Source organism: Physeter macrocephalus, chromosome 8, assembly GCF_002837175.3.
Source record: "Physeter macrocephalus isolate SW-GA chromosome 8, ASM283717v5, whole genome shotgun sequence".
Lineage (NCBI taxonomy): Eukaryota > Metazoa > Chordata > Mammalia > Artiodactyla > Physeteridae > Physeter > Physeter macrocephalus.
Genome location: NC_041221.1, coordinates 153,126,212 through 153,144,942, shown reverse-complemented (window position 1 = coordinate 153,144,942; position 18,731 = coordinate 153,126,212). Strand labels below are relative to the sequence as shown.

Here is an 18,731-nt window from a genome sequence, read left to right as displayed (position 1 = left end):
CCTTAGGAAGAGAAAACTTTGATCTAGGAATAGTAAGTTTTTCAAATTAACTTTTGTCAGTCTTTTTATAGTGCTTCATATTCAATTAAAATAGGATTTTCACTCAGTGGATGCCTAGGTCTGGCAATGTAGGGAGGTGCTAATATAATAATGGTGGTATATTTGGCTGCACTGTAGACCATAGTACAGCAAATGATTTGTGGAAAGGTATGTAGCAAATTATAAAAATGTTTTTTCAATTTCAAGTTAAACTACTGGAAAAGAAATATGTTACTAAAAATAACTGTCACTTTAATTGAGTATTTAATATGTGCCAGCCACACTAATAAACACTTCTTCATACTTACTTTTATAGCAGCCCTGCAAGAAAGGTGCCTTTATTATCATTAGCATTTCAGAGCTAAGGAAACTGTACCAAGAGTAACTTGCCCAGGTGCCAGTGCCAAAAGAAGGGGTGCTGACACTCAAACCCCATCTGAGTCCAAATCCTATGACTTACCTTTACACTTTCACTATGCCCTGTTACTTTCAATGTCTTGCTTCCGTATTAAGATAGAGTCAAATAATGGTAAAATGAGTACATCATAGTATTTTACTATTTAACCTAAAGGAATTCTAAGACTTGATTTCTAAAGTAAATTATTAAAAAAAAAATCTTAAGTCATTAGAGTCCTTTTTCCACCTCATTATCTTTGTTGTGAGCTTATATAGACATTTGTCACTGTTGAATTCCAAGTTTCTATCTCAAGCCCTCAGAATCTAGCAAATGGGTCTACATCTTCATTCCTTGGCTCATTGTCACTTTAAAAGGCAAGAAAGAAACTCTCCTCCTGGGAAGTAAGTATAGGCGAATACAACTTTAGAGTTTTAGTTAGTAGAGCTGTTGTTTTGCAGCCATCCAAAATGATGGAGTGTTGTGCACTAAGTGGTGTAGGGGAGGAGAAGTTTAAGACAGATTTACTCTCTTTAAGGAGCATGTTACTTGTTAAGATTGAAAACGTTACAAAGTTAAACAGCAATAAAAATGTCATGGGGCGATACCTATTTTGACAAGTAAGTAAAATAAACTTATTGGTACTGAGTCAGATTTTGTACTTTCTGAGACTTTTAATTAAAAAGTAGCTTTTATAAACATGCAATAAACTGATTTCAAACACATTTTAATGGCCAATTCATTGTTTCACTGCTATTTGTTTTTATGTAAGTATTATGGAGATTTTATGCAGAGTTTTAAAATGGTCCAAAAAGTAACTGAATTTAAAGAGAAAGAGAGATATACAGTTCTGTGGTTAGGATAACCTCAGTGTGGGACTGGGATTGGTCATGTTTTAAACCAGATTATTATCCATTGTGAAGCACAATCAAATGAAGCATAGTATAATGTAAGAGGCTTAACAAATCAGTAAGCTATGAATGAATTTGGACTTAACAAAGTAAGAAAATAATGCTGAGATTTTAGGTGAGGCTTAGATATCTTGCCAAAATAATTTTCTTCTTTATTCCTTTTCCATACATAGGATAGATTGCCCCTTCTCTATATAAGAATATTTTAATTTGGTGTTTTATAGAGTAGTTCCTGTATGGTTCTTTCATTAATTTGTATCTCTGTAAGCATTATTCTTTGTCCTTCTTGATGCTCTTGTGCGTCAGGTTATGTGTGTATGTTGCCTTGCCAAAGAACAACTTACTTTCAAAAAGGAGGATCACAAGTTTACCAGGATACCCTGACTAAAACAAACCAACAAAGCACGGCAAACAAACTGAAAAACAAAAAGAAGGGTTTTTTTGCAGCCAGGAAATAGAAACTAAAATCAATAAAATGTCTCATTGAGGAGAGATGGGAAGAAAAGTTTTATAAATTTCCCAGCCTCTTTCACTTCCCCAAAGCTAGGTTGAAACCTTTTGTTTTCTTTAGTATGCTCTTGAAAAATAGCACCACACTCTTTTTTAAAGTAAGAGAAAAAGAATGCGCTCCTCTTGAAAATGTAATTAAATCATACTATTTGGGTAAAAAAGATTTCTTTAAATATAGACACAAGAATAGAGAAATTGTATGGACATTCATGAAAACTTTCAGACTTTTCCAGTGGGAGTGAAGTAAAATTTTTAATGTTATTTTTAGCCATGATTCTCATATTTTTAAATTACTGGGCAATTTGTTGAAACATGTTATATAATGATTTTTCTGAGAAAAATATCAAACATTTCAGAAATTAGACTTGTAAGAATGCCATAAGATTTATTCTTTAGCTGTCAACTACCATGATTGGTAGATATTTTGGCTCCTAATGGAAAACCAAACATTTTTTTCCTCATCATATTGCACAGTGGTCTACGTAAAATTAGATGTTTTCACATAAAAAGTAACTTAAAAACAGTTGTGTAAGAAGGATAACCGTGTAGCAGAGGCATGGAGCTAGACAGTAAAGGGCAGATACTGATTTGCCTGAATGAATTCCTCATCCATGCAAGACATTCTTCACTGAAATTTCAAAACTTCAGATACCATTCTTTGAACATTTTTTTATTAGTTGCTTTGTAAATGCTAAATCCAAATTATTGGTACATAATATTACATATTTTTGCAAAATACTTGTTAAATTATTCTCAAATATGTTCAATAAAAGTATTGAATGTATTTCTATAAAATATGAAAGTATTTCCAAGGTTTAGTGCAAGTCCAGTTCTCCTTATTAAAAATTGGTATTAAAATTATTTTTAAATGGTCTTGGGCTGTATTCTTGGACATGCTTTTGAAATAACCCAGAAAAAAACCTGCATTTACCTACTCCTAAATTAATTAAAATGTAAAGCACCAGTAGCATGGAAGACACTGTTGGAGTGAGAGGAGTCAGGGGCTGCAGAGTCTGCACAGGCCCTACCCCATAGCAGTTTGGTCAGAGAAGGAGTTTTGACAAGGAACCACATTAGCAGTACAGTCTGATCAATTTGAACAGCCAGAACCTTTCAGAAGAACAATAGGCAACTATACACGTTTCTTTTGAATATTAATCAGCATGTTAATTAGATATTTCTTAAGGTTTGAACAAGATTTAAGCCTTCAGAGTTTTACTACCTTTGAAGAAGACGATAGTTAATAAAAATAAAAGAGGCTGTGTTTCAGATTTGGTGCTATGTGCTGAATATTTGCCAAAGAGTTAGAAAAATGAGGTTAGGATAATAATAAGAATGGATTTAAATTATTAACAGAGTGGTTAGGTGATTTCATCTCAAATTTTGGGTGTTTTCATTGAGGATCAGTTCAAGCTTGGTGGTTATTTAAAGGCCTAAGAGGTTTCAATTCCAAATAAACAATTTTTATCGGTCAATATTTCCCCCCCTTTTTTTCTAGTATTGCTGAATGCTGCAGCACTCCTTACTCACTTTTGGGTTTGGTCTTCACGGTTTCTTTTGTTGCCTTGGGTGTTCTGACACTCTGCAAGTTTTACTTGCAGGGTTATCGAGCTTTCATGAATGATCCTGCCATGAATCGGTAAGTTCTTCACCCTGAATAGCTCTAGACATTTAAATCTTATGTAACTTGAAGAAGGAATGATGAATTTCTTTGTTGATGAATTTTAGAGGAAATGGAATTTTGAGGACTTTTTTTTTGAAATGGTTGCAATATTTAGATTAAAATACTATGAAAAATAACTAAATTTCTGTGTATAAAAGATGTATTTTTATTGTATGTACATAACAATGTATATTAGACACTTTCCTTTCCTAGGTTTATTTAAGATTTTTGGATAGCTTGCTTTTTCCCATTTGACGTTTGTGTCACTCTGTTAAAATCAGATTTCTAAATTTGATACTTTATTAAAGATTTTTTTTTAATGTTTGAACATAATTTTGATACTGATTGAAGTTTCAAAGGATGCATTAATGAGGATGCAGAGTAGTTATTCCAGTTGTTATTAAATCACTAAGATCAGGTATTAGGAAACTATTTCTAGAACTTGTCATGATTTCTGTTATCTGAATTAACATAGAGGTTTAATAGTTTCATTTATATAAGTTTATGTAACCTCTTCTTAAAGTATTTAAATTTTTATGGAATATTTCATAATTAGTAGATGCTGAGTACCTTGTAAATTGAGGGGAAATTTTAATTTGTTGTATATTAGTTTTTTAATGACAGAAAAGAAAAAACCTATGCTCTGTAATTTTCCTGCCAGTCCCAGCTAACACCTTTATAATGGAAAAAGGGAGTGGGGACAAGACAGAAAAATAATTCATGTTTAAGTTCACAGAATTCATACCATTCAGAAAGCACAAAATGGAAAATGACAACTTTCTTCCCCTACTTCCCATTTCCTCTCCCCAAAGGTAACAGCTATAGATGGTAATTTAAAACATTTCTTATAGGGAAAAGTATATATAGTCTTTTCCACATACTATTTTACCTCTAAATCTTTTAGGAAAAAACCATAACTACAATAGAGCATTCATTTCTGATAGAAGAATTCCTTGACATCAAATACCCAGTTGGTGTTCATATTTCCCTAATTATCTGTCTAAATTTTTAAAAACATTTTGTTTGCTCAACTGAGGATCCAAGTAATACCCATATTGTAGTTGACTGGTATGCCTCTTAAGTCTCTTTCAATATTTAGGTTCCTGCTTTCTCTGTATTTTTTCCCTTTAATGTTATTTGTTGAAGACATCGCATTGTTTGTCCTACTTAGTTTTTCAGTTTGGATTTTACTGATTGTATCCCCATGATGTCACATAACATGTTCCATTGTTCACTGTATCCCTCAAATCTGCGTGCGTGTGTGTGTGTGTGTGTGTGTGTGTGTGTGTGTGTGTGTGTGTGTATCTTAAAAATCTATATCTGTATACCTTAACTTTTGTAGTACATCCATAGGGTAAATTACTAGTAATATTATTGAATTGAAGGGTATGTACATTTAAAATTTATTAGCCATTCTTCTCCAGAAACATTTTACCTGTTTATATCTCAACATTAGTCTGCCCATATTTTTTTACATTCCTTGTCAGTACTTGGGTCATCAAACTGAAATATTTGCTAATTTGTATATCTGAAAACTTGTACCTGTCCTTTGCTCATTTCTCATTTATTTGTAAGATTCTTTATAATTCAAGTCAATAGGATAAAAAGGTCTTAGGACTTTGTATATATTTTTCATATGGAAATTGAATTTCAAAAAAAGTATTTTTGTTTATGTCTCTGGTTCTTAAGGTCTTCTTAAATAGACCTTCCCTACTCCAAGATTACAGAGACATTCACCCGTGGTTCTCTATTTTATAATCGGGATATAGCTCATGATGTAAATATGTATAATTCAGTGGATATCTAAGAATGGTAGGAGTGTCTGACTCATTAGCAAAGCCTGGTTAGAGCACTTTTATTTATCTGAGAAGTTGCTTTTTTTCTCCTCACTGTATGCTAAAATTATAGCTATTATGTTTTGCACATGTAGTGATACATTATGCTTGTATATTATTACATTGACATTAATATTCTGATCAAGTTTTTTGTCAAAGTCAGAATAGATCACAAATATGTAATAACAGTCTAAGCCTTTGGATTATTTTCCCTCGGAATTAAATGTGATTCTGATTATTGTTTGTTTTTCCAACAACGTGTGCTTTTCTAGGGGCATGACAGAAGGAGTTACGCTGTTAATCCTGGCGGTGCAGACTGGTCTGATAGAGCTGCAGGTTGTTCACCGGGCATTCCTGCTCAGTATTATCCTTTTCATTGTTGTAGCTTCTATCCTGCAGTCTATGTTAGAGATTGCAGATCCTATTGTTTTGGCACTGGGAGCATCTAGAGACAAGTAAGAAACTTCCTAAAAGAAATTTTTGTCATATTGTTTACATAAGTTTGTTGTCTGAAGATCTAGGTATTGTTTAGAGACAAGATGGAAGAATAATTGGTATTAGCTTATTAACAAGTTTACATTTTTATTTTTTGTATGTATTTGACTTTTCTGTTTTTTTTTTCTCAACATTCCTGTATATAAAAGTCACATTAAAGGCCAAGTAATTACAAATCAGCTTTTTCTTCTTCAGAGAAATGTAGTACTTTTTTATACTTATCCAGTTTTAAAATTAAGAATGTAGAGCATAAAATTCAGTACAGTAAATATAACAAATAATATACAATTTTATTCTGTGCAATGCTAAAGGAGAGGAAACATTGAGAGAAAGGGCAAATGAAGGAGAGAAAAATAAAGGTTGTCAGACAATCATAAAGATAGACATCTATGGAATAAGAATAACAGTCTCATCTGATGGTGTTTTGCAGCTAACTGAGGTTTTAATGGGGGTTCTTGACACCTTATGGGACTAGCTGGATTCATATTCATCTCATATTACAGAAATTTTCATAAGGAATAAAAGTCAAATTATTATTTGGCTCTTTAAGATACTATGATGTAAATATTTATAATTCAGTGGATATCTAAGAATGGTAGGAGTGTAACCTACCTAATGGTAGGCTTATGGTAATTTATACAAGGATTTTCTATAAGGAATTGCTTAAAACTCAGTGCCACTATTTTTTTCCAGCATATTTCTACACACTCTGATTATAGATTATTGAAATACCCGATTTAATTGCTTCCTTGGTGGTGCTTTATAAGTAAGGAAATTAACATTTTAATTATAGTTAATCAGATTTATCTTTCTATCCCCATATCCCATATTGCCAAACATTCTGAAACCTTGTCAAACCCGTAGAATGGCTGAAAGAGTCAATTTAATTTAAATAAGCTCAATGCTCTTGGATATGTTTCAGATAATTTTAATCATTATACTTATTTGAGATTTGGTTTTTAGGTTTAAGGTTTCTCAGCAGAAGCATTTAAGATGTTGAATTCAATGGTTAACTTAGTTGAGTAGTCACTTAAATTGGGGTTTTGACCTAAGTACAATTATTATTTTGTCATCTCTGGCAGTATCCTTTAGTATTATTAATTATACCAATTAAAAGACTGATATAATACAATAGAAAGTTTGGAAAAGAGAGAGAAATAAGACCATAATTTCACTGCCATAGGCACCAGTAAATTCAGTTCTGTGTCCTTCCAGGGTGCTGAACTAGCATCATTACTGGCTTCTTCCTCCAAGATCAAATACAGAGGAAATTTAGAGGGAAAGAAGCAAGACTGAGAAGCCCTGCGTGTTGGTGTGGAGTGGTTATTTTGGATTGGTGTCACTGTTGTTAATCGTGTCTGTAGCAGCATTAATTGGCCTGAGGCAGGAGAGGCTCTTGGCTGTGATAGGATGAGATAGGAATGAACAGTTAGGGTTCTTTTCTTACTTCTCTCCCACCACTGCCTATGGTAATTAGAATATACAATCAACAGTTAAATGGCAGTACTTTTTTAAGCAAATGAAATGGAAAAGTTGTGAGAAAAATAAAACTTATTAGAGCTGACATAAGAATTAAAAAGCTTGGATAGTTCTGTTAAAGAAATGGAAGCAAATGGTAAACATCTTGACTCAGATGGTGTTATAGGCAAGTTCTACCAATCTTTGAAGGAGCAGATATCCCTGCTTTAAACAAATACTTTCAGACAACAGGAAGACTGTCCCCCCACCCCTGCTCATTCTTTGAAACCAGTATAAATCCATATTGAAATCAAACAGACAATTTGAGAAAGATAAATTAAAGTTTATTTCACTCACAATAGGAGATAGTGTGAAGTTTTTATAATAATTGGCTCAAGTATAGACAACTTGACCAATGGAACAGAGCCCCCAGACAGGTCCATATATATATGGGACTTTGGTGTATGGCCGAAGTGGCATGTCAGATGAGTGGGGCAGGTGGTTCTCTTCTGTAATGTAGCTGGAAAAAAATGGTTTCTAATTGGAAAAAGATGGAATTGGATTCCTGTCTCACAGCCATAAACAAAAGAATCAACTCCAGAATGGTAGAGCCTTAAATGTCAAAATAAAAAATTAAATCTGCGTAGAGTAGTATATTTTGGACCTTCAAGTAGGAAAAAATATTCTCAAACTGATGGAACTGGCCGTGAAAGACTGAGACTAAGAATGACTATGATTATGAAAGAAAAGAATGATAAATCTAACTATCAAAATTAATAACATTTTCTAAACCTAAAGGAAACATGTATTAGAAATGATAGTTACAAACCTTGGAGAAGAAATTTATAGTATTCACACTTGCTCAAGAATTAGTATCAAGAATATGTAAATAGCTCAGATTGGTGAGAGAAGTGGATAAAATACATCATCAGGCTTTTAGTGAAAGCGGAAACAATGAATATGAAGAGAGGTTCAGTGTCTTTAGTGGTCAGAGAAATGTGAATCAAGACTGCTGTGAGATACTGTTTTAAACCTGTGGAAGTGGCAATGAATAAATAATAGAAAAGAAGGAAGAAGGAAGGGAGAGAGAGGAAAGAAAAGCTGATACCTAGGGTAGAAGAAAACATAGGTCTCCAGATATCCCAGGTTTCTGGTGGGAGTGTAAATTAGTGTAATCACTTTGGAAAACAGTTTAGCATTGTCTCCTCCTACGTAGATACTCAAGACATTCTTGTGCATGTTCAGGAGGGACATGTAGAAGAATGTTCATAGCACAATTCACAATAGCAAAAACCTGGGAACAAATCATATGCCAATCAAACAGAAAACGGGTGAATAAATGTGTTAATAGTCACAGTGGAATGTTAAAAACAGTGATGCATTAAACATTATGAATAATTCATAGCAATATATAAAGTAAATCCAAAAAGATGACAATATAGAATTATTTTTATGTCAAAAACAGAATTTTAAAATACACTCTTTAGGAGTACATATGGATAAACAAAACTGTAGAAAGGGAAGCAAGCAAGAGAGTGAAGAGCACAGGACTCATGAAATGGTTTCATTGGGTGGAGGGAGGCAGGACATGGACTAGGCTGGCCTGCCACATGGTCCAGGACCTCTTTTGTACGGGGAGATGGGTTCATGAATGCTTGCTACATTTCAGGTATTTAAAATAGCTAATTGGATTACGAACTAATAAAAAGGGGGACATGCACAGACCAATAAAGATAGTGCATTCTGAACAGAGGATTGTGATTAATTAAGTGTACCAGGATTGTAATTAATTCAGTTAAGTGTACCATTAAAAAAGGAAATGAAAAATATCCTAATTCTCACATTAGGAGAACAATTAAAAGGTAATACTGAAACCCTGCTTCTCTCTGTCGTTACGGAAGTAATTATTAGGGGAAAATCCTCACAAGTCTTGGTGTTGCTTGGACTGGAGGCAATATCCAGTGTTTAAACTTAAAAATGTGTCTCAGGGCTTCCCTGGTGGCGCAGTGGTTGCGCGTCCGCCTGCCGATGCAGGGGAACCGGGTTCGCGCCCCGGTCTGGGAGGATCCCACATGCCGCGGAGCGGCTGGGCCCGTGAGCCATGGCCGCTGGGCCTGCGCGTCCGGAGCCTGTGCTCCGCAACGGGAGAGGCCGCAGCAGGGGGAGGCCCGCATACCACAAAAAAAAAAAAAAAAAAAAAAATGTGTCTCAGATAGTTTTAGCCGTAGATATAATTGTTACTCTTATCCAGGAATTTTATTACAGTTGTTAGCAAGGAATTTTACAACTAGAGTCTACTGTATTCAAATGATATAGCAGATTTTCACATGACTAACTTTTCATGAAATGGGTTGAGGTGAATTAAAAACATTTTTTTTCACTTTATAGTGCTTAACGTGTTAATGGGATGAGATTCCAGCATCATTTTCCGCTATTCGTTTTATGTTTAATTTTAAATTAGAGTTTTATTGAATTTTAACTGCTTAAATAAGGATAAATATGTATGTAATGTTTATGTGTATATAAAACACAGAAATTAGATGTAAGTTTAAAACTGTTGGCATAATGTTATATTTACTTTTCTGTGTACATGTATAAATATATGTTTGTATATATATGTAAATTATATAAGTGGATCACAGCTAGCTTGATTTTGAAAAATATATTTAAAGTTTTAAGGCAAATTGCCCTATTATAACTACTGCCTGCTTTTCTTTAAAAAAAGTAAAAGTTTGGAATCTCAAAGCAGGGCTACTGTGGCAGGTTTATATTTGTCCCTTAACTTCTCATAAGAAAAATGTTTGACAAGAAAAGATGTAAAACACTTTCCAAAGTACCTAGCTTTAATTTTAACCAGAATAATAATTTACTTTCTTATCAGACTTGCTAATTGTGGACAGTCCCACACAGTATAGCATTTAACTTAGTGTGGTTATTTTTCCTGCCACCTATGTTGTAATAGAGTTAAAGGTAGGCAGGATGATTTATGTTACTTTTCTGTCTCCTTGAGATACTTCACATGGACTTGAGAACATATCACAGATGCTGATATTTAATTAAAACAGCATAATTATTGTGGCTATGAGCTTTAAACTATTTTGGTTGAAATTCACATTTCCTCGTAATGTTTTTAAATAATCTGTGTTTGTTTTTATTAGGAAATCATTAAATGATTTAAGTCTTGATATTCAGTTTACATAGATTGTAATTGAGTTTTGTTTTTAAGAGAGGGGATGGCTGTTTGGGGCTCACGCTGATTTCTTTCTAGATTTGTGATCCTTATGTTAAAAAATTACTCCAACTTTGGCTTTTATTTACCAAGGAAATGGAAGTATCTAGCATCTTTTTTTTTTTAAATCCCTTGTTGGGGTAATAAGTCATTACATCATCATTTGTCTTATAAATTGGATATATAAAGTAAAGAATAAACTTGTAGGGGGTGGAAATCATACCTTTTTTATTATTGCACAAAAAGATTTTTTCAAGGTTCTGCTTAAGGCACTTGTTGGGGGAGGGTTTTTGTGTCATTTTTCTTTTAGAAGTTGGTTTACAATCTGTATTAAATTTGGGGACCTCCCTGGTGGCGCAGTGGTTGAGAGTCCGCCTGCCGATGCAGGGGACACGGGTTTGTGCCCCGGTCCGGGAGGATCCCGCGTGCCGCGGAGCGGCTGGGCCCGTGAGCCATGGCCACTGAGCCTGCGCATCTGGAGCCTGTGCTCTGCGGCGGGAGAGGCCACAGCAGTGAGAGGCCCGCATACCGCAAAAAAAAAAAAAAAATTTGTGATATATTTAAGGAATGATCTATTAGAATAGTACAATGTACGAAGAGCTAAATAAAAGATTATGTTCCTTCTCCTTTTGCCATAACTAGGGGACTCCTGTGTATTCCACTATTGACAAGGAGGGTTCAAGTGGAATCAGAAACTGAAATCTAAGTCTAAGAAATTTCTTGACTTGTTGGGTATCTTAAAAGCATAAAGTTATACATGGAACTATTCTGCTGTGTAATGACCACAATAAACTTTTGTCCTGCTTATATCTTAGGGCTTTGCACTTGGGTGGATAGATGGGTAGGTAAGAAAAGGTAGTAATTGATGGAAAATAATTTGAAAAATATCAAGCAGAAATAAGTTTTCAAGTTTTATTTGGCACTTATTTCAAACAAGCCTCTGTGCTTAGGAGCTGGAGTTATCCTATTTTTGAGGAGATTAAATATGAGTGATAAGACTTTTAAAAAATGTGTGTACATATATAAAATATTTTTATTTAAATAATAAATATAAAATAAAAATATAAGTAAGAATGTTTAGGTGTATATGATACATAATGTAAAATATTATATATAAATATCTATATATTGAAGCAGTGCTTCAATTTATTGTATGATTGTTTGGTACAGATTTAAGAATTCTGAGAGGGTAGGTGATTCCTCGGGAAAGGATATCATTACCTGTATAAATATATTTGTTTAGCTTGAGCTAGTCTAAAGGGTTTAGAAAAGGAGAGAGTGGGATGCAGGCATTTCTGGTGGGATTTTTAAGAGTGCTTGTGTTTTTTGGGGAAGAGAGTTAACCATCTTTGCTTGTAGTGAGGGACAGATGTTGGCAAGTTTGGACCAAAAAATTGGGAGTGATGGGGACTTCCCTGGTGGCACAGTGGTTGAGAATCCTCCTGCCAATGCGGGGACATGGGTTCAAGCCCTTGTCTGGGAAGATGCCACATGCTGCGGAGCAACTAAGCCCGTGGGCCACAACTACTGAGCATGCATGCTGCAACTGCTGGAGCCCGTGCTCTGCAACAGGAGAAGCCATTGCAATAAGAAGCTTGCACACTGCAACGAAGAGTAGCCCCCGCTCGCCGCAACTAGAGAAAGCCCACGTGCAGCAACGAAGACCCAACACAGCCCAAAAAAATAAATTAAAAAAAGGCTAAAAAAAAAAAAAATTGGGAGTGGAGGACCTAAAATGCCAGGCTAGGAAGTTTAGAGAAGGTATTGACAGTATTATGCTAGCAGAGCTTTAGAACGATTAATCTCTCTAGGAACAGGGGCTAGAAGGGAGGAAGATCAACTAGTAGGTCTTAAAGTGCAGTGGTTCATAGTTTTTCCCCAACCTCAACAGATGTGAGGGGTAATACCCCTGCTCATCAGAGAGCCATTCCTCTTAGTAACACTGCACTCACGGCTGCAGAGATTTTCATCCAGGTTGGTGCAGGTGAGGAGAGGACGTCACGACTTAAGACAGCACATTACTGTTAAAATTGTTGAAGTTTAATGCTATAAAAGCCTGACATCACTTTGAGATTGCTTGGAATGGGAATGAGATTGAAAGCAAACTGTTCAGAAAAAAAAAAAAGAATTGGTGGTACTTGTCAATTGACTGAGTGTGGGGTGTTAAGAGAAAAGGTGCTTTGAAGCCTTTGACATGACTTGCCCTGAAATCTAGCACTGTGACTGGCATGGAGAAGGGTGTGCAGTAAAATGCTGTGAAATTGAAGCATGGCACAAGATCGATTAGTTGTGCTGCTAGGTGATAGGCACGTTAAAAGAATACTTTTCTTTCTCTAGGAGTTTATGGAAACACTTCCGTGCTGTGAGCCTTTGTTTATTTTTACTGGTGTTCCCTGCTTATATGGCTTATATGATTTGCCAGTTTTTCCACATGGATTTTTGGCTTCTTATCATTATTTCTAGCAGTATTCTCACCTCTCTTCAGGTAAGCCCAGGATTAATTAACTTTATATAATAACTGATTTTCTTATTTTTCCTTCCAGAAAAGGAATTAAACTTTTTCAAGATTAATGATGATAAGTGGTCTATTTAGGTGATTACTTCCCATCCTCTTTACTAGAATGCATTACATTTATTTGAGCATAGGAGTTAGAAGGTAGGTTATTAAAATACTAAGCCTGTCTGTCACTGTAGTTTTTTTTAATCAAGGTAATTAAACTTTGCAATATCTCTTTTTCAAAATGGTATGATACAGAACTGTCATGTAAATCTTAAATAGATAAGTAACTATAAAATATTAAAAGATTTTAGCGCTTGTTTGGAGCACATTTTGCCCACTCAAAAATATCCATAGTTTCATAATGTGTATAAATAAATGATACCTGTGTATGTATTACACGGACATGATATATACTTTACACACACACACACTCACACACACACACTCACACACAATGTTACCATGGAATGGATAAACTTACTGTAACTTAAAAGTGTATTTTGGGGCTTCCCTGGTGGCGCAGTAGTTGAGAGTCCACCTGCCGATGCAGGGGACATGGGTTCATGCCCCGGACCGGGAAGATCCCACATGCCGTGGAGCGGCTGGGCCCGTGAGCCATGGCCGCTGAGCCTGTGCGTCCGGAGACTGTTCTCCGCAACGGGAGAGGCCACAACAGTGAGAGGCCCGCGTACCGCAAAAAAAAAAAAAAAAGTGTATCTTGGCTGCCTAATCAGTAACAAGTAAAAGAAAAATGTAGCACTGGCGATAAAGATTTATTTATTTATATTGTTCCTTGTAGAAGTAAAGGTTCTTTGACAGTTGAGGAACAGATATGAGTACAGAATTAGGAAATTTTAGATAGAATTGTGAGGGTTTTGGTGACCAGGGGAAAGAGGGAAAGAATGTCAGAGAAGACTGATTACTGATCAGAATCATTTTAGTAAAGTTATATCTCAAGGTACTTTTCAGTATCAGAGATCTGTATTACTGAGATCACCCACGTTTTAATGGATATGAAATCTCCATTAAGAGATTGTCTCCTCTGGATATGAAATCTGGTATACTAAAGATTAGTAATGTGTTATCACTTAAAGTCTAGGAAATACCTTTATTAGTGATTATATACATACTTTTTTTTTCCAGGTTCTAGGAACACTTTTTATTTATGTCTTATTTATGGTTGAGGAATTCAGAAAAGAGCCAGTAGAAAACATGGATGATGTCATCTACTATGTGAATGGCACTTACCGCCTGCTGGAGTTTCTCGTGGCCCTCTGTGTGGTGGCCTACGGCGTCTCCGAGACCATCTTTGGAGAATGGACAGTAATGGGCTCAATGATCATCTTCATCCATTCCTACTATAATGTGTGGCTTCGGGCCCAACTGGGGTGGAAGAGCTTCCTTCTCCGAAGGGATGCTGTGAATAAGATTAAATCATTACCCATTGCTACGAAAGAGCAGCTTGAGAAGCACAATGATATTTGTGCCATCTGTTATCAGGTAACTCATACAGTAAGAAGCCATTTGGGTGGTTCATACCATGTATCCCTTGGGACTTTAACCACATTATCCAAATTCAAGTTAAATTTCCAGGCAGAAATTATCTCCTGGGTAAAAAAAAAGTAGGCCTCAGATATTATTAAAGACCTGATAAAATATTTCCATTTTATTTCTAAAGTAAGTTTTAAATTCAGTTCCTCAAGTTCTAATTTATTGTTATTTTCAACATTATTGCTCACCCATAAATAAAGGAAAAACAGGTCAGATGTATTTTATATTTACTCCTGAATATACACACATACACACACACACACACACACACATATGTGTACTATCAAATACATACTATCAATCAGGAGTCAGCAACTTCTGAAAAGTGGTGTGCCAAGATTCTGACTCTTTCCCTCTGGTATTTCCAGGGTAGGGAGTAAACGTTCATTCACTTGACGTAGGTGGAGAGAGTATGCGCTTCCCTGTGGGCTGAGGTATATCTGAGGTGGATGCAGCCTCTCTGGAAGTGGGGGGCAGGAGATATGGCAGAGGCACCCAGTTGGTGTACATTATGGTTGGCCTCCCTGGCATCTTTGGTGCATGAGCCCTCAAAAGCTGATGACTGCCTTCTATCAAGAATTGAAAGATAGTATTTAAATCAGCTTGGAAGTATAACAGTAACAACAACAGGCCTAGAGTTTAGTCACCAGTCACCTGTGCAGGTGGGTGATTGAGTAGCAGCTTTTACAGCTAACTGTACTGTTGGAAGTATGGGCAGAAATTCTGGGCCTTTAAAATCACTCTTAAAAAGTGTGGGCTGGCGGAATAAAACTATAGATAGCGTCAGTGAGTATACAGGGGAGGTACTTGCTCCAAGCCTGCTTTACAGTGTAGATGGGATGTGTATGTGTTTATGTGGGAAGGCCATCTAGAATAAGAATTTTTCCTAAGAGTAAAATTAAGCTGCCACTCTTTGATTGTTATTAGAGCATACTTTTGGGTACTAGCAAAATAATATTTTCCAGGTTGTTTTTGCATTTGGGGGGATTGAGGAGCAATGTAGATTCCCCCAAAGTTAAGCGGTCATTGTCTTCTTTCGGGTCCTTTGTGCTCGGTAGCCTTGTTGTATGCAGGACAAAGCATAGCCAAGACAGATTTGGGGCACATCAACTTCAGCAGCCTATGTCTAAATATACCATCTCTGGGATTTGAGAGTCCTCTTTTTGTATTTCCTGTTGTCACATCACTTTTTTTGAGGTGCTTGAACTACCTGCTGATATCACACTGAAAATAAAACTCAAATTGCTTACCTTCCTAGCTGGCTGCTCTTCCTTGGATGGCTTTCTGCTTAAAAGTTGACTCCCAGGTGTTACCAGTTCTTGGCAAGGAATTTCTATTATAGCCACAACTCCTTGTTTTGGGACTTTAAACAAAATTAATGGTTGATCAACCAAATACAATTTAAACTTCATATCCCTAGCCTTCCCTCCCCAAATATATCTTATGCAAGGACTACTAGTGCAAAGTATACCATTTCTTATTCCAGTGGTTATTAAACTTAAGTGTGCATTAAAATCACATGGGTGGCTTGCTTTACCTATGGATTTGTGAATGCCATCTTCAGATATCCAGTAGGTCTGGGGTGGCCCCAGAATATGCATGGTTAGCCAGCACTCCAGGTGATTCTGATGCACGTTGCAAAAACACTGGCTTATATCGTGAAAACTGGGATGTACATTGTCCCTAATGAAGTTGCCACTTCCTTGCCAATACCCTGGTGTTATGTGGCTGATTTTGTCTCCTTGCCAATAATCTCATCATGGAATAATGTGTTGAGCTGTGTTGAAGCAAAAAAGTGGAAAAAGTCCAATCTTCATCAGATTTCCTGAGGTTCTAATTATACTCGTGGAGACCCAGTGATCATACTGCTACGGTTTCATAACCTTTGTTTCATACTAAGTCCAAACCCTGTTACGAAGGTCGTTTCTTCCTCATTTTTGGTTTTTACTTCTTTTTAAAAATTGCTTAGCCAGTGGTTCATGTATTATTTGTATAAAGGGGTCTCTGATGGCAAGAGGATTATTACAGAAATACAAAATGAGTTTTACTCTAAGATCTGTGTTGCAAATTTTCTATGCAGAATTTGTGAGAAAGAAATGTTGGAACTAGAACTCGAGCATAGCAGCAAAGATTTTAGATAATAGACATTTACGAGTTCTCTTTTTCCCCCTTTTTAGGACATGAAATCTGCTGTGATCACACCTTGCAGTCATTTCTTCCACGCAGGCTGTCTCAAGAAGTGGCTGTATGTCCAGGAGACCTGCCCTCTGTGCCACTGCCACCTCAAAAACTCCTCGCAGCTGCCAGGGTTAGGAGCTGACCCGGTTCCACAGCCTCCTGCTGGAGCTGAGCAAAATGTGCTTCAGGAAGGTACTGAACCCCCCGGCCAGGAGCATCCTCAGGGGACCCGGGTGCAAGAAGGTTCTAGGGACAATGACGAGTGCATTGCCAGAAGATCAGATAGCCAGGAAGGGACTTGTGATCCCAAGGAAAATCCTCTCAGTGCAAAAGATGCAGCACGTCCTGTTGAGGTCAGCCTAGAAGACAAGCAGCAGGAGTAATGCTTTGCTCCTCTGGCGGGGCAGGTAACTCACGGCGGAATTCGTGCCCAGATTTGAGGAGTGAATGTGTGAGGTGATTAGGCAGGAAACTTGACATTCCAAGGGTCTAATCCAGGAAGTACTCTCAGTGGAGACCACCTGCTTTCATCCCCTTGACTTTGCGGGAGAAATTTTGCAAAGTATGCTAATCAAAATGTATTTATATATCCTATGCTGATGTTTGGTAGAGGTTTGCCAAGAAAATTCAACCTCAGCAACTTCAGAAACGGCCCCTGCTTTGTAAGGGATAAATAAAATCAGATTTCAGTGTCTGAAAGGGGCTAAAGAAAGGAGGATAAAGAGCATGAGGACACTATGGGAGGAAGCAGGCAGAAGTGGAACTGATATTTCACTTTCTATGGGACAGGACCATTCTTGTTACAGAGTATGAGTGGTGACCAGCCCTTTTCTCTACCCCCTTTTTCCTCAGTTAATTAGAACTCAGTCAGGTGATTATTTGTACAGCACTGAAATGAAATCAAAGACGTAAAAGCATTGATTGTATTCAAAGATTGAAGCACGCTCATACTTCGTATGTGCTTTGGGGGAGGGGGTGGGTGGGCACTTGGGCCTTGCGGGTGCATTCATGTAATCTGAGACTCTTGAACTCTATGATGGAGTCTTCAATATTGTGATGTATATGAAACTTTTGTTAATACATCGTATACTGTGTTGGCTGTGTGAAGTAAACTAAAACTCTAATGAACACTTTGGAGTCCACGTTAGTATAGGATACCAAAGTGGGAAGGGCTTTAGGGCACTGATAAAGGCCCTAAGTGTACTTTTCAATCCTGTGTAATGTTTAATTCTTGCAACTGAATCAAAACAGTGTTAAATTATGGCAATATTTGCACTTTGGGAATGAGTACATAACTGTATGATCACACTCTGCAAATGCCACTTTTAAAGCTGTTAATAGACCTTGCACCTTTTCTTTTGACAAGGATTTGTCATATTTAAATTTTTACATTCATCGTGGCTACAGGTAGAACTGGGGAGGGGGGGAATGTAATTTTTTATGGGAATTTTGATATGAAAAGAAACTAGTCATTTATTTATACAATAGGCTTGGCTCAAAAAGTGTTTTTCAGACTCGGTATTCCTAATGTGGGATGTGACTTTATTTTATTTTTAGTAGCAAATTTGGATGTAGACCGACAGACATAGCTGAATGTCTTAATAAATTTAAATTTGAAGATAACAATGTTTTATTTCTGTGATGATTATTATTGTAAGGTGTCTTGCCGAAATTCTGTTCTCAGGAGGTTTTGCTTATCCAGCTGGGCTTCTGATATCTTGATCCCTGTCAAAAAATGCCCTGCAGATGGGAAAACATTTTGATTGAAAAGGATCAGTTCTTTGAAATCTTCTACACCAGTGATAGCAAACCTAGCTCTGCATCAGAAGTATCTAGGGAACTTTTTAAAAAAATTACACATTTCTGAACCCCGCTTCAGACCTACTGAGTTAACCTTTGGGGTGCCTGAGAATGTGCATTTCATAGCTTCCTGGGTGATGCTATCCAACTAGCCTGACACCAGCATGA

At 36.4% G+C, this 18,731-nt stretch overlaps 1 protein-coding gene across 1 annotated transcript in view; it reads left to right on the top strand.

Moving 5' to 3' along the window:
- The window catches only part of RNF145 (ring finger protein 145), a 61,663-nt gene extending 43,280 nt beyond the window's left edge, over positions 1–18,383 (top strand). The window contains exons 7-11 of the mRNA XM_007119414.4: positions 3,353–3,493; positions 5,625–5,807; positions 12,872–13,019; positions 14,178–14,534; positions 16,763–18,383. Of these exons, the coding sequence (XP_007119476.1) occupies positions 3,353–3,493; positions 5,625–5,807; positions 12,872–13,019; positions 14,178–14,534; positions 16,763–17,146 (1,213 nt within the window). The 3' untranslated portion in view covers positions 17,147–18,383. The remainder of the gene's footprint in view (positions 1–3,352; positions 3,494–5,624; positions 5,808–12,871; positions 13,020–14,177; positions 14,535–16,762) is intronic.
- Positions 18,384–18,731: the final 348 nt, after the last annotated feature.